Genomic DNA, 24,470 nt, shown 5'->3' on the forward strand with positions numbered 1-24,470 from the left:
GTTATCAAATACCAGGAAGGTTTACAGCTGGAGTATCAACCATATTAAGATCAACCAGGTTTTTAAGTTTAAATATCTTGGTATTTATTTCCAATCAAACCTTAATTGGAAATCACAGCGTTTCAATGCGATCCATACTGCATGTTCTACATTATATGCTTTTCTCCGTTTTTTCTTCACTGGGGTGGCCAATACATACCTATGGCTCTCAGGGTGTTCTGAGTCAAAATTGTAGCTCAAATGCTCTTTGGGGCTCCATTATGGATCCAGGGGATACAGTCGAGATGGATTCTATTCAATCCAGATTTCTCAGAGCTATTTTTAGAGTGCCGAAATGTGTTTCTTATGGTGCTTTGTGTCTGGAGTCAGGTTCCTATTCCATTGTCTGTCGAGTTTGGGAGCTTACACTAACTCGATGGCTTAACCTTTGCCTTGGGTCTCAGGGTTCATTGTACATTCAACTTATGTGGAGGGACAACTTCCCTAACTCTTGGTTATCTGTGGTTACCAAAAAAGTGCTGAGTTTGGGGCTTTCTCCCTCCAGTTTATTGTCCCTGTGTTTTACCAGCACCAAGGCTATTATGATCCAACGTCTTAGAGACATTGAGTACCAACACCTTGTCTCCTTAATTAATAGATGTTGCTCTCCCATATACCTTGGTATTTCCCTCCCTGCTTGAAATCATCCTGCTAAATATCTCTCCATGCTCCATCTAGTTAAACTGAGGTTAGCCTTTGCAAGACCCAGGCTGAATGTTTTACCCTCTGCCTTGCTCCTTAGAAGGTTTTGCAAGGATTCCCCTGTTTCAGGGCTATGTTCCTGCGGAGAGGGCTGCTTAGAAAGAGCTGCTCATGTGCTTTTGTACTGCCCTCTGTTCCGCAACTCAAGGAAAGAATTATTGACCCCTTTATTCGTTCAGTTTCCAGGCAGGCCTGACTCATTTTATCTTAATTTATGTCTTGCTGATGTTAATGTGGGTATTATTAAACCAGTTACTAAATTTTTATAAGGGGCTGTGAAACTGACCTCTCATCACAGGGTTTTATGAGGCTGTTTGTGTATCTTTTAGTTATTTTATGTTGTATATTTATGCCTGGTGACAATCTAAAGTTTTAATTTTGTTTGTCTTACAGCCATAAATAAAATGATTCTGGTATTGCACACACCCCCACACACCCTGGTTTGGCTCAAATTTGAGCCAGTTTGGGGGTTCAGACTAAAATTACATATTTTTTTAAAAATCAACTCACCATCTCCAAGGGGGTGCTGCCAGAGGTATGTGTTTTCCCCTCCAGAGGTTTCCCCTCTCGTAACAGCCCAGTTGGGGAAGTTATCAGCCCATTTTGGGCCTCTGTGTAGTTGCAGTGGCCATTTTGGAGGCTGCCATGCATGCCCAATGGACACCTTCGGGGCACCTTTTTTTAAAAAAAAGTCAGAACCCCCGAACCAGACAAGGGGCTTCAGCTCAATCTTGAGCCAACCCAGGGCCAGTTCGGTTCAAGGCTGGCTCGATATCAAGTTCTCAAACCAGGCTCATTCGATGTCAAGCTGGTTCAAATTCAAACTGATTCAAATATCCCTACTTCCAAGTACTACTTCCAAATGAGGTAGGAGGGTGGCTAGAAGGAAGAGAGCCTTTTTGGTGGTGACACCTCTTTTTGGTAGTGGCACCTGGTTAAGCACTCCAGAAAAGAAACACCAGACCGGTTCCATGCACATCCCTATTCCCTTCTAATTTATCTTCAAACTTGGCAGATTTGCCATTGAAACTCCTATGGTGCTCCTTCTAAGACGATGGAGCAGATGACCTTGACCTATTGAAATGAATGGCAGTGGCCATGATCCAAAAAGCTATTTTTGGTGCATTAAGACTTGTGCCACCCAGTGGAATTTTGACTTGTTTTATTCATGCAAAGTGCTCCCTTGCCATGTCAAAAACTGCCTTTGAGATTTCTCTCATTGTCAAAGGAAGTTTGTCAAGGGATCAGGGAAAACAGTTTACACACTCGTTGTTTAATTAGATGCTGGACAATAGGTTTTTAAAAATTGGATCTTCTGCAGTACTGTTAGAGCTGGAACTTGTTTAATTTTTGGTATATTGACTGTAATGTACTTTTGTAAAATGGAGTATCCCACCATTCCAAATTTGAGGAGAGAATAAATATGACCTTTCCTTCTGACAATGTAGCTTACAATTTAATATACAAAGTATAGTGTAATTTTTAAAAAGGTTATCTCACACTTAAGAGAAGCTGTGACTTTCATTCAGGCTTCTCAAATACACCTTTATTGCAATAATCCCCTGAGGCACCTTTTAATGTGGTGATTCTCTTTATTTAGTAGTGGGAGAGTAACTGGCCCTAGCCACCCCCAGCACAGTACCTCCAGTGACTGTTGCTGGTGTCTATCTTGTGTTTCTTTTTAGAATGTGAGCCCTTTGGGGACAGGGATCCATCTTATTTATTTGTTCTTTCTCTGTGTAAACTGCCCTGAGCCATTTTTGGAAGAGCGGTATAGAAATGAAATGAAATGAAATGAATAAATAAATAAATAATTCGGTAGCAGGGATGATACACTGGAACATCTGCAAAAAATACAAGCTACCTGTAGCCAAAAATTGGTGGGACCATAAAATTGAAAAAGTTGTAGAAAACGAAGATGTGAAAATATTATGGGACTTCCGACTACAAACAGACAAACATCTGCCACACAATACACCAGATATAACTGTAGTCGAGAAGAAAGAAAAACAAGTGCAAATAATCGACATAGCAATACCAGGGGATAGCAGAATAGAAGAAAAAGAAATAGAAAAAATCATAAAATACAAAGATCTACAAATTGAAATTGAAAGGCTGTGGCAGAAAAAGACCAAAATAATCCCAGTGTTAATTGGTGCTCTAGGTGCAATTCCAAAAGACATTGAAGAGCACCTCAACACCATAGGGGCCACAGAAATCACCATCAGCCAATTACAAAAAGCAGCTTTACTGGGAACGGCCTATATTCTGCGACGATATCTATAACAGCAACAACATTGGCAATAAAATTAAGTCATCCGAGGTCCTTGGGAAGGACTCGATGTCTGGATAAAACAAACCAGTCAATAACACCTGTCTGACTGTGTAAACAATAATAATATGTACATGCATTTAAATTCAATTGAATGATTAATCAATCAATAGCTCAACTTGAATAATCAAAATAAATGTTTGACTAGTTGAACTCTATATTTGCAGGACTGATGGCTATGAATTGGTGTAACTGAGAATTTGAGAACTGTTTTGTTGAAAGGGACCCTGTCGATTCTTTGCTCCAATACGTGAAAGTGACCTTTCCCCAGAATATGCTTTTAAGTTCATATCAGGGATATAGCAAGGTCAGCAATGGCCTGTATTCAATAAATGAACATTGGGGGTGGGGAGAGGCTTTACTTTTTTTTTTACAGTGCCAGAAGTACTGTGATTTTTAAAACTTTATTTTTACTTTTATTTGTTTTACCTACTGCTGTCACTGCCATCACTCCTGCTGCTGCTGTTGCCCTCTTCACCCCTACCCTGCCGCTCCTTGCTCCAGCCACTTGGTAGCCAATTCACGCAGAGGTGTGTGTGGGCATTTAATGGCTTCTCTCCTTGCTTTCCCCCTTACCACTGCATGATTGGCTACAAAGTGGAGGGTGTGCATGTGCCTCGATTAGACATCAGGGCAAATGCACACCTTCCATTTCTTGGCTGGCTCATATAGCACTTAGCTGACTCACACAGCTCACTCCTCATTTGAGATGGGAGCAAAGCCATGGAACACCTCCCCACTGCTGGGCAAACTGGCTATTTAATGGCAGGGGTGAGGAACACCAGGGGCAAGGAGCAGTGGTGTTGAGGAGTGGCAGGGAAGGAAGCAAGTTACCACCACTGCAAGCTGTGGGAGTGGAGAGGGGTAAATGTGAGGAGCTCAAGTCCCTGGGAGTGTGGAGGCCTGTGTTCATTGGATACCTTCGAACACTGGTAACTATGTCCCTGGTTTATATTGAGAAACCATCCCTATTCTCACTCGGATAGCATTCATTACTTGGATGCTTTTTCGCATATCTGCAAGAATGGTTCTCCCTGCTATTCTGGAGATTATGTCACTGCAAAAAATGAGTTTTTTCTCATTAGCCTAATTTCCAGTAGGCTTATGAGATCACCTGACTCTGTGTCTGCCTGTGTCTCCCCTCCTCCCATCAACTTCACAATGCCTGGACCAATATGAACCAAATTTGGTACAGTTGTAGGGACACCTCAATGGCATCCACCCCGATCCAAGATGGCAGATGCATAAACCTTTGAGGTGCAAGTGGGCTAACTTGTGAACTACTTAACCAATTGAACCAAATTTGCTACAGCTGTAGGGACACCTCAACAGCAAAGATTGTGATGATGCCTTCCACCCCAATTCAAAATGGTGGACATGTAAACTTTTGAGGTGCAAGTGCACTAACTTGTGGACAGTAACTGATCTGAGCCAAATTTGCTACAGCTGCATGGACACATAGGGATGCCCCAGTGGTGTAGTTTGTGATGTCACCCACCGCGATCCAGGATGGCGGATGCATAAACTTTTGAGGCATGTGCCCTAACTTGAGGACTGTATAACCAATTTGAACAAATTTGGAACAGCTGTAGTGAGTGACACAAAGGGACACTTCGATGGTGCAGTTTGTAATGATTACATCCACCCCGATCCAAGATGGTGGATACATCTTGATACATTTTGAGGCACAAGAGATCTAACTTGTGGATCTCAATTTGCACCAAATTTAGTCCAGATGTAGAGACAGTGAAAGAAGAGTAGACTGATTAGTTCTTACTAGAACAATTTGTTCTATGTATAATATTTCATGTTGACACCCTGGAGGACAGACTTCAGAATTCAGCATGATAATCTATTCTTAAACAAACTAGGTTTGTTTGTTTTTTGGTTATTCTTTGTTGTTATTACTGTGGTTGGTTGTTGTTATAATAGATAATGTTATTATTTTATCCTTTTTTCCAGAAAAACTGTATAACTCCAATGGACGGGAGCTGAGGCGGGCCCTCTTCTCCTTGAAACAAATATTTCAGGTACGTGATCTTTCCCATGAAGTTACTCTTTGTTTATCCAGGAATGACACTCTCTGGTTTGACTAAAATGCCTTTTGGTACCACTTAAGATTCTAAGCCAAAAAATGCTCTTAAAAAAACCAACAACATTAAATATTTATTTCCTGTCCACATCCCCACCCAGGGCAAGTTATCCCACACTCCAAATCAAGTTTTTGTTTTGTTTTTTAAAGTTTGAAAATAATTGTCAAGACAGGATAAAAGAAGTGTGATCAAAAAGGCAATGCCACATATTTTTTGAAGAGAAATAGCTCTGTAGTGTTTCTTAATAAGCAATGCAGAAAGGTGTGAGAAAACAGTGTGCTACTAAAATTATTATTGTTATTATTGTTGTTATTACATTTATATCCCACTCTTCCTCCAAGGAGCCCAGATACTACATACTTGAGTTTCTCTTTCACAACAACCCTGTGAAGTAGGTTTCGCTGAGAGAGAAGTGACTGGCCCAGAGTCACCCAGCTAGTTTCATGGCTGAATGGGGATTTGAACTCGGGCCTCCCCGGTCCTAGTCCAGCACTCTAACCACTACACCTGTGGCCCGCACCCCACAGATGTCAGCAGCCACAAGAGTGCTATTTAAGGGAGGGTGAGGAGTTATCTCTCTGTTTTACATGCAATTATTTTTCAAGAATACTTTTTGTGTCTGACCAGGCCCATGGTGCAACACACAGTGACTATTTCAATTGCCTGATATACTAGATATGCATATTGAAGGCACAAATCCCTTTGCTTTTTTATCTTTTTTTTTTTTAAGGTGACCAACCTCTGTTTATATATTTGCTGTAGCTATTAAGAGCAGGGGTGTAACTATAATAAGGCAAGGGGAGGCAGTTGTCTAGGGGTCCAGTGCCTTGAGGGGGCCCCCAGAAGCATGTCGCATGACTCCCCCAGCCGCGCGCCTGCCCGAGCTTCCTTCAGTTTTATTCTTTCCTCCATAATCGATCCTTTTTTCCTTTCGCACCAGTAGCCATATTCCCTCCATCTCTCCCTCCCTCTCCAACCTTTGCTGCAGCCTTGCTCTCATTACTCATTCCTCCTCCTTCCCAGTTCTGTCCCCCGTCCATTGGCTGGTGGCGCCATGTGAAAAAAAGTTGAAAGGCGCATGATCAACTGGGGCATGCTGGCGGAGCACAGATCGCAGCCTGTAGTATCGGAGTTCTTCGAGGCTGCACTTCCTTTCCTGCCTTGCTGCAAAATTTACCATGCTGCATGTGTTTTTGAGGAGAGACAGAGACAGCAGACATGGAGTTGGCGCCCTCTCGTAGCAGATCCCAGTAGCCTTAACAGGAGGGAGGAGCGGCGGGGGGGGGTAATTTTCTCCTCAAAAACTTTGTTGTATTTTTATTGTTGTGTGTAGAAGCGGCTTAATCTGAGTGGAGGAAACCTGCTGAGAGGAGAGGGCCATTTAGCCGCAACAGGGGGTGTGTGCAGGGGCTCAGCAACCAGCTGCAGGGTGGCGGGCCAGTCCAGACAAGCAGGACAGGGTGACTCGTCTCCATGGCGGGGCTCTCGCAGACCCTAGTCGAGTAGGGAAGCAGTTCGGGGAAGCAGCGGCAGATGCCGGGCTGGGACCTGGGAGCAGCCAGCAAGGGCTTTCCGCTCCCCAGCTCTGCTGCTGCCCGAGGGTCCCTGTGTCATCCCTTTGGCGGGCAAAGCCTGGCAAGCCCCAGGTGCCTCCCCTGTCTCGAAGATGCCACCGCCGCTGGATGCTCCTTCTCCGAAGAGCCCAACTGCAGGGGAGGGGAGGGGCACTGCAAGCGGACCCAGGGGAAGGAAACAAGGCTGGATGGAACCCACAAGGGACACTGCTGCCTTGGCGAGCACCCCCGCCATCCCCCTCCTAAGGGACGAGCCCAGTCGGTGCACGTCCCCTCCTCCACCCTCGGGCTCCCGGGTGGGTCCTCCTTCAGTTGCTCCCCCATGCCTACACATGAGGACACCTGAGCAAGCGCTGCCCTTTGCCTTGGGCTCCCTTTCCCCCTTCCCACTTTACCTCTTGTCTTCTTCTCCCTCTTTTTCACTTATTTTCCATAAATAAGCAAAAGGAAATAATAAGCAACATGAAGAAAAGCCCATGTAAACAGCAGCTTCTGTCCCCAGCTTCCCCCTCCCAAGGGACGAGCCCAGTCGGCGCTGGCCCCCCCCTCGGGCTCCCGGAAAGGTCCTCCTTCCATTGCTCCCCCCCCCACTCCTACACATGAGGAGACCTGAGTGAGCACAGCCCTTTGCCTCACGCTCCCTTCCCCCCTCTTGTCTTCTTCACCTTCTTCTTTTTCACTTATTTTCCATAAACAAGCAACAGGAAGAAAAGTGCATGCAGACAGCAGCTTCTGTCCCCGTATCTGAAATAGGAGCCTTTCAAACAATAGTCCACATTCCAGGCAAGGATAAATATGCAAAGCAAGCTATAGCCTCCCTCCTCCCATTTGCAACTGTTTATGCTTTGCTGCACTTTCTCTTGATCCCACATCATGCAAAAAGCCATGGAAGGCTCTGAAAAGGACCTGCTTAAGCACAGTGGGCCCCTCTGCTACCCCCAAACCTTGAATGACTTGGGTGATTGTTCAGATAAGTCCTCATTTTTATGAATTAGCATTTTAAAAAATGTATTAAAGACTAACAGCATGTGTACATTTTTGCAGTGCTTTTCACTTCCCTCAACTCAGATAGTCAGGTTAACTACACAGTTTCAGGCCAGCATATAGACTAATCCGTCTATATGCTGGCCTGAAACTGTGTAGTTAACTTGACTATCTGAGTTGAGGGAAGTGAAAAGCACTGCAAAAATGTACACATGCTGTTAGTCTTTAATACTGCCTAACTTTTATTTACTTATTAGATTTAGATACTGCTCAACTAACCAAAGTCCTTGAAGCAGTTTACAAATCTTTTCAAATCCTTATTTTGTCCTTTTGCATTGCTCAAGAGATACAACATGTTAGTATTACTATAAGCAGAGCTAGGCTACTGTATGACAAACTGAAAAGGAAATGCAGGGCTCTCCCTACAGTTTGAATTTCAATACAGTGGTCCCTCGACTTACGAAGTACTCGACATCCGAAGATTTCGACTTACGAACGACAAAAAATACCAGAAGTCGTTGCCAGTTTAGATGCGGCTTCCTCAACCTACGAATTTTTAGATGCGGTTTCCTCGACTTACGAATGTTTCCGGACCTCCGTGGATGCGCTTTTCGACTTACGAAAATTTCGACCTACGAACGTGCGTTCGGAACGGATTATCTTCGTAAGTCGAGGGACCACTGTATTTTATTGCTAATCTGCAGTGAGGGGCCCATTATAATTAGTGTTTCTAGTATGTTCTAGGCATTAAAAGTAGCACAAATATATAGTATTCAATGTATATCACTATATATTGTGAAGTGTGCATGTGTGTATTCAGTGAAATGTATTTCCAGGCAGCATACTTATTTTGAAATATCGGACTTAAATCCTTGGGGGCCTGGGGTGTGCGGAAGCCTTGGACTTTGAGGGGCTGGGGGCCCATTTTAAAATCTCATCTCTGGGCCCACTCCAACCTTGCTATGCCCCTGATTAAGAGATATAAATGAGTAACCAAAAACACACACACATTGCTTTTTATGCCCAGTTTCTTAAAGGGGCATGGTAATGCCTCTTTGATTAAGGTGAGCAGCAAAAGAAAAAGTTCCACCCTTATAAACCTCAAAATCCTGTTGCTTATGAATATTATATTACAAGATATACATATGTGCTTAATTTCAAAGTGTTTTGATGAAAACTGCCACAGATACAAGAAGTTAAAAAGTGCTGAACATTAATAAATTGACCCCATTTGCCCATACTTTATCCAGGTGCATTGTATATTTTTTTTCAAATATGGTGAAAATGACTGAGGTACTCTGTTCGAGCCTGTCCAGGATGAGTACTTTTTAGTGGTTTGGTGAAGTTTTGAGCAGCAGTTCAAAAAGTATTAAGATTTGCTTGCCCCATCAAAGCCACACAAATACTGGCGAAGTTTTGCAGAGTGTGGCTGGTTTGACAATGAAGCCGGAATGCTGACTTGTTTACTAGTACTCTGACCTTGCAGAGGGAGCTGGCTAATGGATTCTGTTGAATCCTATATGCAATGCCTATTTACCTGGTGATGAGATGCGAGTTCTCAGGGAAGCAGGGGCATGGAATGGTCAGGAGGGAAAGCCTGGTGGGCAGTAGAGTACTCTGGGGGAGAAGCGATGGCAGTTTGGTGGGGAGTATATAGAATGAATTTGAAATGCATGCACACAGAAACACAAAATCATGAATGCAAACAGAAAAATAAATGCATGTAGCGCACATGCATACAACACAAACATACAAATGTGCGTGCAACACAAACACATGCACACACCACAAGCACACAGATATATGCATGCATACACACGCACACAACACAAATACATGAAAACACATGCATATGCAAATATGTGCACATGTACACAACACAAAATACATGCCCAAGGGCACACAAACACAAAAATACATCCACACATCATGGCAAAAACAATTGTGCACACACAGATATGCACACATGCACATAAAGGCACACATACACGCAGAGTTAGCTGTTTAGATGTGTAGAAGTGAAAAGATTTGTGGGGGGGGGACTGTTCAGACAAGCAGCCCTACCCAGGTAGGGCTGCTCATGTGGAGCACTGGGGTCAGTTGCAATTCTGGTGCTGTTCCGCCAGGTAGTCCGAGTGCCCCCCGCCCCCCGGGCTTTACTGAGGTAAGTCCCATTCAGGCTGCTGGCAGCCCTATCTGCTATAGAAACCAGGGGAAAGAGCATCCTAGCCTCTAGCATATCCCTAAGGCAGCATGCTGCTCACCATGCATTATGCAGGGATCCTCAACGTTGGGCCCCGAGATGTTCTTGGACTTCAACTCCCATAATCCCCAGCCAAAGGCCACTGGACCGGGGGATTATGGGAGTTGAAGTCCAAGAACATCTGGGGGCCCAACGTTGAGGATCCCTGCATTATGGGATATCTGGAAGCTGGGCATACTTACCCCAGCCTGGGAATCAGGGTGCTGCTCATTAAAGTGCTGACCATGTGGGCACATGAGTGGCAGCACCTGTTGGGGGAGAGGGGGAGATAGTATTCTGCCTTCCCCCAACCCTCCTTGACCCCAGTATTATTGTTATGTGAATGACCTTAGGATATCTTAGCACAACCCCCCTCTCTGTTCATAAGGGCTTACTCCTAAGTAAGCCTGCCTGGTATTGTAGGATCCCAGTTCTCTCCTTCCCCAGGCCTCTCTTCATCAATATACAGGCAGAGAGTTACTGCCTCATTTCTCAAAATTACCTCAGTGTCCCGCTGCCCATACCCCCACTGTCAGAACACTGTCAGGAGAATTGCACTCAATTTCTGTGATAAGTTCTCATTGACTACAATGGGGAAAGTGCTGTGGGGAAGGTGTTGGGAAGGACTACACTCCCCAGCTTTCCTTGTGCACCTTCCAAGCTACAGTTGTACATGCTGTAGTATATCACAATGATGATTGTAAGGCTCAATTTTAATGCAGAATATACCATAACTGTTTCAGTTATATTCATTTATATATTATAAATGTAATATGACGCAATTCAGTGTTGCTTTAGAATCTAAATGTAATTTACTGCATAACTAAATGTTAAATTGGGGAGTGTATTGGATTGCAAATACTGTGATAGGAAAGGAGAGCTGGTCTTGTGGTAGCAAGCATGAATTGTCTCAGTTTGTACTCACAGTTTGCCTCATCCACATGGACAATGTGGGGCATCTTTGCTGGTGCCAGGCACTCCATCTTACCCATCTTGATTTGGACCTCAAAGACCAAGAAGTGTGGGTGCATGGAGCACAATTTGTGACATTTCACAACATCATTACTGATAACGTGGCACATCTTAACAGATATCTTATCAGCTTTAGGTACCAGTTTCTGACTTTGTGGTGCTTGAGCAAAAATGAGATAGCCTTAAATCTTGTATATTTTTGTCTTCTGCCCCCAAGAAGACTATTAGAACCCGACTGTAAATCTTGCCCCGTACAACTTAAATTTCAGCGCACACACATACACACACACTTGAAATCTTGTAGGAGTGTGCACAAATCGATCGTTTTGTTTTGATTTGTACCTGAATCAGAATACCCCCGAATTGTTTGGGGTCCAAATCTGAACCCCCCAAATCACCCCAGATTCTATTTGTACCCAGATTTTCTGAGTCCGAATCGATTTGGATTTTAAAAAAGGGTCCTGGGGCCAAATGACTGGGGTGGGTGGTATTTCCCAATGGATAGAAGCTACCAGCCAGATTTACAAAGAAATTTGGCAGAGGGGTGGTTTTTAAAGAATTTTTGAAGTTGGCTTTTTGAAATTTTTGAAGTTAAGCTTTTCCCCATAGGGAATAATAGGGATTCCAGGAACCTTATAGCTCCATGTGGGGGGCACCAGGGTGGCCCAGAGCAGGTTGTGGTGGGCGGTAGTTCCCAATGGGTTCAAGGAAGCTACCACCCAGATTTCAAAGAAACTGGGCAAAGGGGTGATTTTTGAAGTTTACGCATCTTTAAACTTTTTCCCATAGGGAATAATGGGGATTTCAGCAGCCCCATAATTCCACTGGGGGGGCACCAGGGTGGCCCAGAGGAAACAGTGGGGTAGTGCACATAGGTGCCACAGAGTAGATTCTGTGGTAGTAAATGAGAGTGGATTCAATAACAAATGCGTAAACTTCAAAAATCACCCCTTTGCCCAATTTCTTTGAAATTTGGTTGGTAGCTTCCACTCATTGGGCACTACCACCCAAACCACTTTGGCCATAAAATGGAGGTCTGAATCACTGAATTTTTTGGATCTGAATCGGGGTGATTTGTTTTGTACCCGAATCTGGGCAACTGAGGACCGGGATAATTTGTTTTTGTCTACAAATTACCCAAATCGGCCAGATTCGGGTACAAATAGTTTTGTACCCGAATCATTTTGCACATGCCTAAAATCTGGGGCCTGATCTTTTTTAGTGCTTCTCAAAATAAAAAAAATAAAAAATTTCCTCAACATAGAACCTAGCAAAGCAGGCAAAGGCCCAAGTTAGAATCTTTCTCCCTGATGGTTTCTTTTTGCACATGGCAGTCATCATGGTTAAAGCGTTTCCTTCTGCTTACAAACACCATTGTATCTTTCAACCATTTACCAATCTATACATGAACCTGTCCCCTTATCCCATGACTGCTAAGTTTACTCAAGAGCAGGGCTACTCAACTTCAGCCCTCCTGAATAAATTGGCCTAAAACTCCCATAATCCTTAATGGCTGGGGATTATGGGAGTGGGAGGCCAAAATTGAGCAAGCCTGCTCAAGAGCCTTTGGTGGGGAACTTTGTCAAAAGCTTTTTGAAAGTCCAAGTATACTGTGTCATCCAAATCACCTTTATCCGCATGCCTGTTGACACTCTCAAAGAACTGCAAAAACTTAGTGAGGCAGAACCTGCCCTTGCAGGAGCCATGCTGTTTCTTCAGCAAGGCCTGCACTACGATATGTTTAACAATTTTGTCCTTAAGTATGCTTTCCATCAGTTTACCCTGCACAAAAGTTAAGCTAACCAGCCTGTACTTTCCCAAATTCCCCCAAGGATCTCTTTTGGAAAACTGGAGTTACATTAGCTACTTTCCAGTCCTCTGGTGTACAGAGCCTGATTGTAGGGACAAGTTACATATTTTTGCTAGGAGATCAGCAGTTTCACATTTGAGTTCCTTCAGAATTCTTGGGTGGATGCCTTCTGGCCCTGGTGATTTGTTGATTTTTAGTTTTTTCAAGACAGTTTAGAACATCCTCTCTCATCACCTCAAATTGGCTTAGCTTCCGAGCCTGAGAAACTCAGTAGGTATATGGTCAGTATCCACCCCCATGAAGACAGATGCAAACCACACTTTCAGTTTCTTTGCAATCTCTTTATCTGCCTTAATAATTCCTCAATAATCCTCATCATCTAAGGGTCCAACCACCTCTCTGGCACGTGTTCTGCTTCTGATATATTTAAACAAGTTTGTTATTCCCCTTGACACATTTCTAGCTATATGCACCTCAAACTCTCTTTTTGCATCACTTGTTGACTCCTTGCATTTCTTTTGCCAGATTTTATGTTCCTTTCTGTTCTCTTCATTTGGGTCTTCCTTCATTTTCTGAAGGAAATTTTCTTCCCTTTACTAGCTTCCCTGACTCTACTTCAGGCCTGCTCAACGTAGGCCCCCCAGCTGTTTTTTGTACTACAACTCCCATTATTCTCAGCCACAGTAGCCAATAGCCTGAGATTATGGGAATTGTAGGCCAACATCTGCAGGAGGGCTGAAGCTGAGCAGGCCTGCTCTACTTGTTAGCCATGCTGGTGTCTTCCTGAACCTATTGGTACCTTTCTTCCTTCTTGGTTTACATTCCAACTGAGCTCCTGTTATTGTGGTTTTAAATAAGTTCCATGCCTTCTGGAGTGATTTGACCAAACCCTGCTAACTGAATAAAAAGGCACCTTTTACAAATGGTGATTCTTTTTATTTAGCAGGGGGAGAGCAACCGGCCCTATCCATCCCCAGCACAGCATCCCTTCAGTGGCTCTTGCTGGTGTCCAGTGCTCCCTCACAGGTGTGCGCAAATGCATGTACTCACATGTTTTTTGATATCCGCTCAGTTAATTTTAGATCCCAATCAGGTTGAATCGGGAAGGCCCCCATTCTGAATGCACTTGTGCACACACTGCCTTGATACTGCCACCCAGAAGAAACTCATTCCACACAGAGATGAAAAAAAATTAGAGAGAACACTGCTGGTCTCTATCTTCAATTTCATTTTTAGATTGCGAGCCCTTTGGGGACAGGGGGCCATTTTATTTATTATATATTTGTAAACCGCTTTGGGAACTTCTGTTGAAAAGTGGTCTATAAATATTTATCATCATTGTCCTCCTGACTTTCCCTTTCAGCTTCCTTTTTACCAATTCCTTAATTTTTGAGAAGTTTCCTCTTCTGAAGCCCAATGCATCTGTGTTGGACTTCCTTGGCAATGCTCCACTCTCATATAAGCTGAATTGGATCATGCTATGGTCACTGTTCCCCATTGGTTCTACAACTCTGACATCTCGCACCAGGTCCTGGGCACTACTCAGGATTAAGTCCAAGGTCGCCTTCTCTCTGGTTGGTTCTGCAATCAACTAAGGCACATTCATTTAGCATGTCTAGAAATTTGGTCTCTCTGTCAATACACACACATGAATTTGCCCAGTCTATGTGAAGGTAATTGTCATTCATTATTACAGCTCTGTCTCTCTTTGACGCCTCTCTGATTTGCTTCTCCAACTCCAGGTCACTCAGCATTTTGATCCAGAGGGCTATAGCACATCCCTAGTAACACATTTCCTTTCAGTCCTTGTATTGTCACCATAATGATTCTGTGGAGGACTCTGGTCCTCCTAGGTTTTCTAGCTTGTTAGATTATATCTTTTCTTTAATATATAGTGCTACTCCACCCCCAGTCCTCCTGTTGTGAACCAAGTCTGATTTGTATACTAGATATACTCCAGAGCTAGCATATGAAATTAGGCTTGTTTCATCAGTGTCACAAAGTGACCAGTTCTTTATACAGTGACCATGTATAGCCTGGGCACGCAAGTGGAAAGAAGACCCAAAACACTGCCAAATAATTCAGTGGGCTTTATTATAGAAAGTTGCTCATCAGAATAAAATTCAAATAGGTCATCCAAATTAAACATTTTTCTGATTCAAGGAGTAGTTCAATGTGCCTAGCTAACATATGTGTGTGCAATCAGTAATTACAGTTATCTAACAAATTCTAATAAAACATCTAGAGAGAAGCAGAGAAAGAAGAAGGGAGGGAGGGCTTAGGATGGCAGTGATTAGTAGGGAGGAGGGAAATGGGGAGCAGGCTGCGCTGTGCGTTGAATCTCACCAGGTTCACGAAGGCGGCTTCAAAGGACTTGTTTGTTGCTGGAGCTTGGAAACGATGCAGGCTTTAAGCAGTCAGGCAGGCTGGGGGTAAATACTCAGAGCAAAGCAGAGAGAGAGAGCGCGCGCCATGGCTGGGTAGTCTTGACTTCTCACTTGCAGCAGAGATCACTGATGGTTCTTGTCCATGGAGAGAATTCTGGCTCTAGCCCCGCGGCTTGAACAGCAAACTCTGGGATCGCTCAAGCAAAGATCTGCTGGTTGGCAAAGCTTGCCAATTTGTCATGGCCAGAGACCCCTTTTTATAGCAGTAGGTTCCCATAGACCTGCACTAGGAGTTCTTTCAAGATAGCAGTCTCAGTCCTGGATCTCCAAAGTATCAGTTGCTCTTATCATAACACTTCCCTCTTATGACAAAACTGTTTCTTTGTTAGGCCAGTTCAGAGCAGCATCCTCTGCATATTGTCTTTTTGTTGTCAGGAAGCAGTTTGCTCCTTTTGTTTTCGAAACGTCTGTATTTCTTAATTCGTTGGTCTGTAGGGATGTGCAAACTGGTTTGAATTTGAACCAGGGTGGTTTGAAGGTTCGAATTCGAACCAGACCGGCCATCAGGGTCGAGCTGCAGGTTTGAATTCAAACCAAACAGGGTGTGGTTCGATTCGAACTGGTTCAAACCTCCAAAAGTGGGTGGGGTGGTAGCTGGCACCCAGGGGTACCTACCACCCCAAACCCAAAGCAATTGGACATTCGTACGATTTTTAATGGATTTTTGAAATTTATTTTATTTTTTTCTCATAGGGTATAATGGGACTCGAGCCTACACTCAGAACACCTCAGAAACAACAAAACCCAGTACCCATGGGTTAGCAACCCATGGGGGTCGGCACCCTCTGTGCATTAGGCCACCACTAACTCTGGGCCATCCCAGCACCCCACAAGTGGCTTGAAGATTTTTCTCCATAGGGAAGAATGGAGGTTTCAGCAGCCTCATAACTGCACTTGGTGGGTGCTGGGGTGGCCCAGAGCAAGGGTGACAACCACCCCCATGGGTTGCTAACCCATGGGGTGCTGGGTTTTGTAGTTTCTGAAGTGTTCTGATTGTAGATTCTTTGGTAGCATATAAGATTTTCAATGACAAACCATGAATCCACTCTCATTGCTAACCTTAAAGACACAAACTTCAAAAATCACTTAAAAACCAGCCCTTTGCCCAATTTCTTTCAAATAATTCTGATAGCTTCCTTGTCCCCCTTGGGCACTACCACCCACCACACTCTGCTCTAGGCCACCCCTTTGCCCCCAATGTGAAGCTACACATTTGCTGACACCGCCATGCTTCTTTATGGAGAAAACCTTAAAGTCACGTAAACTTCAAAAATCACTTTAAAATCAACCTTTTGCCCAATTCCTTTCAAATAATTCTGATAGCTTCCTTGACCACCTTGGAAACTACCAGCCACCACACTCCACTCTAGGACACCCCTTCCCCCGCCCCCGACATGAAGCTATACATTTGCTGCAATCCTCATTATTCCCTATGAGGAATTCCAAAATAATTTTAAAATTCACCAGTAATCAGAGGAGTGTCCAATTGCCTTGGAGCTTTGTGGGTGGTATGCACCCATGGGTGTCTACCACCCACCCCATGTTTGTGCCCCTAGGTGCTCCACAATAGGGGATATGGGCTGGTTCAGTTCCCCATTATACCCTATGAGAAAAATAATTAAAATATTTCAAATATTCATTAAAAATCATAGGGGTGTCCGAATGCTTCAGGGTTTGCATGGTTGTTGGCACCCATGGGTGCTCCACAATAGGGAATAATGGGCTGGTTTGAGTTGCATTTAACCCTATGAGAAAAAAATAAAAATAAATTTCAAAAATTCATAAAAAAACGTACAAGTGTCCGATTGCTTTGGGTGGCAGGTACCCCTGGGTGCCAGCTACCACCCTACCCATTTTTGGATGTCCAAACCGGTCTGAACTGGTTCAAATTCAAATCAAACCAGGGGGAGGTTCGAGCAAAACCAAAATCAAACCACCCCCTCCTGGTTCAAACCTGGTTCGAATTCGAACCGAACCGGGCAAACCAGTTTTGTGCACATCCCTATTGGCCTTTCTTTGCTTAAGAGGCAGGTTCTGGGCGCTTCTTGCTCCAAAGAGTGTTAAAAGGTCAAAAGGGGTTGTTTAAGATAGAAGAAGCTAAGCTACATGGGTGAGACAGCAATTAAATTACTTGTGTACATCTACTTAGTGTGTGATTCTAAGAAAAATAATATTTAAAGCAGGAGTGGGGAACCTTGGCCCTCCAGCTGTTTTTGAACTACAACTTGTTACAGTGCAGGCCTGATTTATATATTAAATATGCTCATTAGCTAGCATACAAAATTAGGCCTGCCTCATAGTGTCACCAACTGAACAAGTTCTTTTATATAGTGACCATGTGGGATCTGGGTGCAAGGAAGAAAGGAGATCAAGCCAATCCTAAATGATTCAATGGGCTTTATTGAGTATAAAAGAATAACAACATCAATCAAGCTGAACAGAAAGCAGAACATCCTATCAGTATTACTAACAGTATTTCAACCCTAGCCAGCAACAATATTCACCCAGTGTTCCTAACTAACATATGTGTGTGTGTGTTTAAATCTTCCTATAGCCTAATACAATTCAGATATAGATGGAAAAGGGGGGGTAAGGAAGGCTGAGGGCTGGTATGGTTTGGGGAGATCAGGAATTAGTAGAGGGAAATGAGGGGAAGGAGAAGAAGGGGAAGGGATGGAGGGATCCAAGGCTTGTAGGGGCAGCATATTACCAGGATCAGAGGCTTTGAGAGCAGAGGATCTTTCAGCTGAAGGAGCGAGGCTTTTGGCTGGAGACAGGAGCTTTTGGATCAAGCATGCAGTTTGCTCAGAGCACGGCTGAGAGTCAGAGCACCATGGCTGGGGAAGTCTTGACTTCTCACTGTGCAGTGGAAGTCACAGACAGCTCCTGTCCATGGACAGAGTTCCTGCTTGTTGCCCCGCGGCTTAGCAGCAAATTCTGAGATTTCTTGTGAGCAGATCTTGCATGTAGGCACAAGATTGCTAACTCTCTGTCCAGTAGCCTCATTCTTTATAGTTGTATTTTCCTTTGATCTCTCATAGAGTCTATTCAAATCTCATCTTTTCCTGGGTCCCCAAAAGGGGTGACAATGCTGTTACCTTCTGGACAATGTCTTTTAATTATTCCGGATATTGGTCAGTCCAGAGAAATCTGAATCCCATCTTCGGTAAGCTGTGAGCTTAGAAAGGGAGGGGGACAATGCCCAAAGCAAATCTGCAGATTTGCCAGCCTGACCCCAAAAAGGCGTTAAAGTGTTAGTAAAGTAGGAATTATAGTCTATAGGTGTTTTCTTTGTATGCATCTACCTATGTTGAATTTCTATAGAGAGCAATTGAGTCAATCATTGAGAAGGATTGACATGGACTTCTTGCAACAGGATAGGGGAGATCAGCCTCTGGCCTCTTCCACAGACATTATCTGGTAGTGAGTCCCATTTTAGCATTTGGATTGTTCAGGCCTGGCTTTTGTACTCCCTTGAGTACCCATTTCACAATACAATGCTGGAATGCCTCTTCCCTCACAGACCAGTTGAGATCTGGGGTGTCAATTCACCCTGAGCCCAGGTATTATTTCCTATCTTAATAAAATGGAAACAGACACAGGCCTGAATTCCACATACTTCTGGGTTGGTACCTTTAAGTCTAAGGTTGGGGTACATTTCCCCTTACAATTGTGGCTGGGGATGATGGGAGTTGTAGTTCAAAAACAGCTGGAGGGCCAAGGTTCCCCACCCCAGGTTTAAAGTAACAGCCAAGGGGTACATGCTTGAGGCTAGTTAATCAATGCATTTGACTAAGGCAGAGCAAAATAGGTACGTCAACATGATAAGCATTCTGTCATAGGAAGTAAGGGATTAGCTTCCAGCTTGTCTCCCATGAGTTAATCATTTCACTCAGAGTTGAGTGAGATCTTGCATCAGTGTTTCTCTGAACTGAACATTGCTATTGGAAATAGGCCTGAGTTCTGAACCAAATTCTGGGTCCAGTCCATTAACTTTGGCCATGCTGGCCATAACACCCCCCTCCCTGTACTTGGTTTGTATCCAAGAATAATAGTGTCCCTGTGGTTCTCACCATTTCATCAGGTTTCCATTATGCCCACTATATCTATTTTCATTAGCAACCAAGCACTTCAGCTTGCCAGTCTTGGCTCAGAGGCTTCCTGGCAAGCTGAAGTGCTTGGTTGCTAATAAACACCCATATGCTGAGTCTAATAAGCACCTATACGCCGAGTCTCTTACCTGGCATTGCTGTGTGCTGTATCCCTTACTATCATTTGACCTTTTTGATCAGCTGTCAAGTGTTTCCATCTGCTCTACTCCTGGTTCTGCTCTGTTCCTTTCTGGCTTATCTGAAACATTTGCACCCTCAGGGATTTTTCTTACTGGACCCGATGCCACCCAGTTCCTGTCAGCAATCCCCCAGGAATCATTTTAAAGCTGCTTTGCAATCTTTGTGATTCTAAGTGCCAGCAGTCAGGTTCCATCTTGGTTCAAATGGAGCCTGTCCCTTTTAAACAGGCTTTGCTTGCCCCAAAATGTATCCCAGTGCCAAACAAATCTAAACCCCTCTTCTCACACCACCATCTCATCCATGCATTGAGACCCCTCAACACTGCCTCTCACTCACCCTGTGCGTGGAACAGGTAGCACTTCAGAGAATGCTACCCTGTGGGTCATGGACTTCAATATGCTACCTAGCAGCTTAAATTTGGCTTCCAGGACCTCCTGACTACATTTCCAAACACCGTTGGTGCCAACATGCACCACGACAGCTGACTCCTCAGCACTGCCTAACAGCCTATCTAGATGCTGTGTGACATCCACAACCTGCACACCTTGCAGGCAAGTCACCATGCAGTCTACACACAGGTCACAATTCCATTTTTAAGGGAGCATTCCCCTCTTCCACAGACTGATGTCCTCCATTCTCCATGACTTCAGAGGAGCTGTAAGCCTGGCAGTGGGATGCCTCTATCACATCCACATACCTCTCTGCCTCCCTGAGCTTCTCCAGGCCAGCTATTCTGGCTTCGAGGGAACAAACTTGAGCCAGGAGCTCTTTGCATTGCATGCACACCCATGACTTCTGCCCCTCAGGCATAGTCCGTGTAATCCACTGAGTGTACCCTCTTCCCTGTTGACATTCTACTTTCATAACTGGTTTATTGGCTACTTAGGATATATAGAACTTGTTTACTTGAAAGCTAGGTCTTAGCTACAGTTGCCAACTAATTAAAGGTTTTAAGCTCTGCCCTCCAAAAAATTTACAAAAGTGGGATAGTACTCACCTTCTCCTTGTGTTGGGTGTCTCCTTTGGGGAGCTGCTTATTCACCTCCATGCACACTTCCCCACTAAAGTCCATGCAAAACTCCTTTGATATGTTAACAAACAAATGTTCACAAAGCTTTGTGTTACAAAGTTCCCATTGTCTGAGCCTTGTCTTCTCAAGAGCTGCTTCCAAATTGAGCAACCTCAGGAATGTGGCCCCTCCCACAACCTGTATGACTCACTTGCAGCTAATTCCCATCCACTGTATCCCTAGGCACAATTGAAATTGTAATTGCCCTGTCAAAATAAACCCCTAGCCAGCCAGAAATTAAACCCTAGAAAAGACTAGCCCTAACAAACTTAACTTGTCCCTCTTGTTTTCTGGTTGGTTGGTTGGTTGGTTGGTTGGTTGGTTGGTTGGTTGGTTGATTTGCTTGCTAGCTAGCTTCTTAGGAAAGAAAACAAAAGTTTGCTGTCTCCCCTGGTCTGAGCATTGTCTTCTCAAGAGCTGCTTCCAAACTCAAGTTGGGTGGCTTGGAAGTTGTACAGACCTGGTTTAGTTAATGAATAGGCTGTGCAGAAAAGACCAAATCGAATTTTGTATACTAGCTACAATTATTTTCATTTTTTCATTTTTTCAGCTGGAAGCAATTTTTCTATCAGCCTAGACCAATGACTTACAAAATATCTCGTGTGTGTGTGTGGATGTGTGTGTGCTCTTTTACCTTATGTCATGATTCCATTAATCATTTCTAACAGATGTGCTTTCAGAGTTCTTCGAGGAGCTCTTTTTCAGACTGTTGAAAAGATTAACTTGAAGGTGTTAAGAGTCACAAAACCTTATCAGTGAGAAAAATCAAATGTCACACACTTTACTCCCTAAAGAGTCATCAATCATCCTAAGAAGAGAAAGAGTATTCTCCAGTTGCTTCATTGATTTGAGCAAAGAGGTGTGGCACACAGAACACCCCTGTTCATTAAAAGAATGATGGATGACTCCTCAAGGACTGGAGTAGGTGACATTTGATTTAGGGGCTTCAGTTGTAGCTTGCAGAGCATTCAGTGAGAAAGAGTGAACACCTTCTGTCTAATATTCAGGCTGCAGGCTTTTTTACTGAATGCATGGATTGCTTAAATTCCATCATAAAGATGAAACACCCCCCCACACACACTTCTACGTTATAAGCCAACATTTTCAGACTTCATTTTCACCTACAGTTTTTTCATTCTGATATCATTCCTTAAACACAGACTGGATTTATTCCATGTGTGTGCAAAATTCCTTGTGTATACACGTTTACACATAAGCCAATTTTGGGGGCACATGGGCGCGTCAGCAACTTCCAGTCATATCCAGAAGAGGAGGGCAATGGGGTGGCAGGGAGGTACACTGCCGCCCCGATGGACTGCTAAAAATACTGACACCGGCAGGGGGAAAGCACACCCTCCCCCCACTCTTAAAAGGAGACCCCCGCCACCTTCGAACCACCCTGCCGCAGTTCCGTGCACATCCCTACAAGTAATCTAGCACAAATCTATTATATATATATATTGATTCAGTTTGTGCAAAATAAGGTCCAGCCAACTACAGGCCAATAAGCTGTCAGTATAATTAGTAAGCTGTATGCTAAACATCTTTATGATTGATTAATAGACTGGATTGAAGCTGAAAATATTCTTTGCCAGGAACAAGCTGGTTTCAGACATGGACAGTTGGGTAGTGCATTCTCACTTAGTTGAGAAGTATGTATAAGGGAACAAGGGCCAGTTGTTTGTTGCTTTTATTGATCTGAAATCTGCTTTTGATACAATATCTTGTGGCAAACTCTGTTGCCTTTATTGATCTGAAATCTGTGTTTGATACGATAACTTGTGGCAAACTTTGGGGAAAATTGATGGCTACTTTTATGGATAAAAGGCTTATTTTGCGGATTAAGAATCTCTACACCAGCACTTCTTTACAGAATTTTTGTGGCATGGATGGTCAGCTGACAGTTCTGATTAATTCTTCTCAGGGGGCTAGTCAAGAATGTTTACTGGCTCAAATTCTTTGGAAGCTAATCCCTTACTTCCTATGACAAAATCATCAAAGTAGTTTCAAAACCATTGCCATTTTGTTATATGTGAATAATACAATGTTACTGTCTAGGACTCTCTTTGGTCCGAAAAGACTAATGACAGCCATTTCAACATGCAAGCCGACCCTCACACAGAGCATCTGCGCGTTTGGGGGGGCCGGCTACCTCTCTCCCCCCCACCCCAGTCTCCGGCCAGGCCGCTGCCAGCCTCCACGTTCGGGCCGGGCCCGCCGTCGCCGGCCTCCGCATTCAGGCCGGGACCGCCGCCGCCGGCTTCCCCGCCTGGGCCAGGACCCCCGCCACCACCGGCCTCCCCGACCGGGCCAGGGCCCCCGCCACCGCCGGCCTCCCCGGCCGGGCCAGGACCCCCGCCACTGCCGGCCTCCCCGGCCGGGCCACACCCACTGCCGCCCTGGCCTCTATGGCCCGGCAAGGCCCGCCGCCACCTCTGTCCTCCACCACAGATGCGCCTCAGCCAATCAGGTGCGTCCCTCCGCTCCGCTGCCCAGCCAATCAGCTGGGTTGCCGGGACGAATCCCCACAGAGGCTGAGGCACGTCTACGGGGATTAAAGATATAGATTGTACTGAGTTTACTATATTGTACTAATTACTATTGTAATGAGAAGCTTATTATTAACTATGACAAACCCAAATTAATAGTTTTCTCTAAGAAAAATCAGGTTTACAAATGGTATTTAGAACAACCCAAAATTCAGCAAGTAAAAATTTTTAAATACCTAGGCATGTTTTTTAGTTTTACAGGCTCTTGGACGTCTCATCTTAATCTTATTTTGGTCAAGGCCAATGGTAGTTTTGTTGAAGTTTTGCATTTTTATCATACAAAAGGTATGCTTTATTCCTCTAATCATTTATAAAACGCCCAGAATCAATGTCTTAGAAATCTTTTGGGAGCACTTAATGTTGTGCTGTGCTTGGAAGCCGGCTTACCAGCTGCTGAGACTCAAGCATGGGTGGCTGTTTTAAGTTACTGCCTGCATTTAATATGTTTAGCACTGCAAGTGTTATTACCTTTACTATTTATTGACTGATATGTGTCTTCTCTGGTGAAAAGTTGGCAACTAAAATTGAATGCCATTGGCCTTTCCCAAGATGTGATGCTTTCTTTACATTATTAAGGCAAAGGCTTCTAGACATAAATAGTCAATATACATAAATAGTCAATGTACATTGGCCTCTGCCTAGAAATTTTCTCCTTTATATAGTTGTCCTAGTCTTTCTTATTCCTCATTCCTAGCACCTTATCTATCAAATTTGACAGAGATCAGACTTAGGAAATTTTTTTCGCTTGCAATTGTGAAAGATTACCATCCAGTGTGTTGACAGGCCATATGGCTGGAGTTCCTACAGTAGAATGTCTGTCTTCGTATTAATTGGGGGAAGTGGAAGACTTGATCCATGTATTTTTGTTGTTGTAACTTCTCTAATGGGTTATTTGTCCATTGCTTATGGTTTATCCTGACAAATCAGGTTCTATGTAAACTTTTTTTTTGGCCGACAGCAGGCCTCATGTTACAAGAAAACTAGTCATTTTTTTAGCTTCTGCCATCAAGCTACATGGCAATCTGATATAATCCCGTACTGTAGATGTGACCTAGTTGATGTCTGCACAAGATCAGATAGATTTGACAGATCGTTTTGATTTTATGACCAATATAGTGTTATAATGGTAGAACGTTAAAGCAACTCCTCATCCTCATCCTAACTATCATGCCATTATAATTTTTTGCTTTTTATGAATTATTAGCTGTTCTATGGATTTTGTTAAATCAAAATGTGAAGTATTCATAAAATTGTTTTTCTAAAAGCCTTCAACAAATCATACTGCTCGTTGTGCAAAGGATAGATTGGATTTTTTTTTTAATGAGCAATTTGGTCTGGATGTCAACCATTGTTTTTGGTTGTATC

General features: G+C 43.8%; 1 protein-coding gene across 14 annotated transcripts in view; it reads left to right on the forward strand.

Moving 5' to 3' along the window:
* The window catches only part of FHOD3 (formin homology 2 domain containing 3), a 663,149-nt gene that overhangs the window by 305,845 nt on the left and 332,834 nt on the right, over positions 1–24,470 (forward strand). For 13 of the 14 annotated variants that reach the window (XR_008309501.1, XM_053259380.1, XM_053259375.1 and 10 more), the window contains one exon: positions 5,036–5,103. Coding sequence is in view for 11 of the 14 variants with exons in the window: in XM_053259380.1 (XP_053115355.1) it covers positions 5,036–5,103 (68 nt within the window). In the remaining 3 variants the exon portion in view is untranslated. Of the gene's footprint in view, positions 1–3,299; positions 3,381–5,035; positions 5,104–24,470 lie in introns of those variants that run through there. The other variant, XM_053259387.1, reaches the window with a different exon arrangement.

Source organism: Hemicordylus capensis, chromosome 6 (assembly GCF_027244095.1).
Source record: "Hemicordylus capensis ecotype Gifberg chromosome 6, rHemCap1.1.pri, whole genome shotgun sequence".
Lineage (NCBI taxonomy): Eukaryota > Metazoa > Chordata > Lepidosauria > Squamata > Cordylidae > Hemicordylus > Hemicordylus capensis.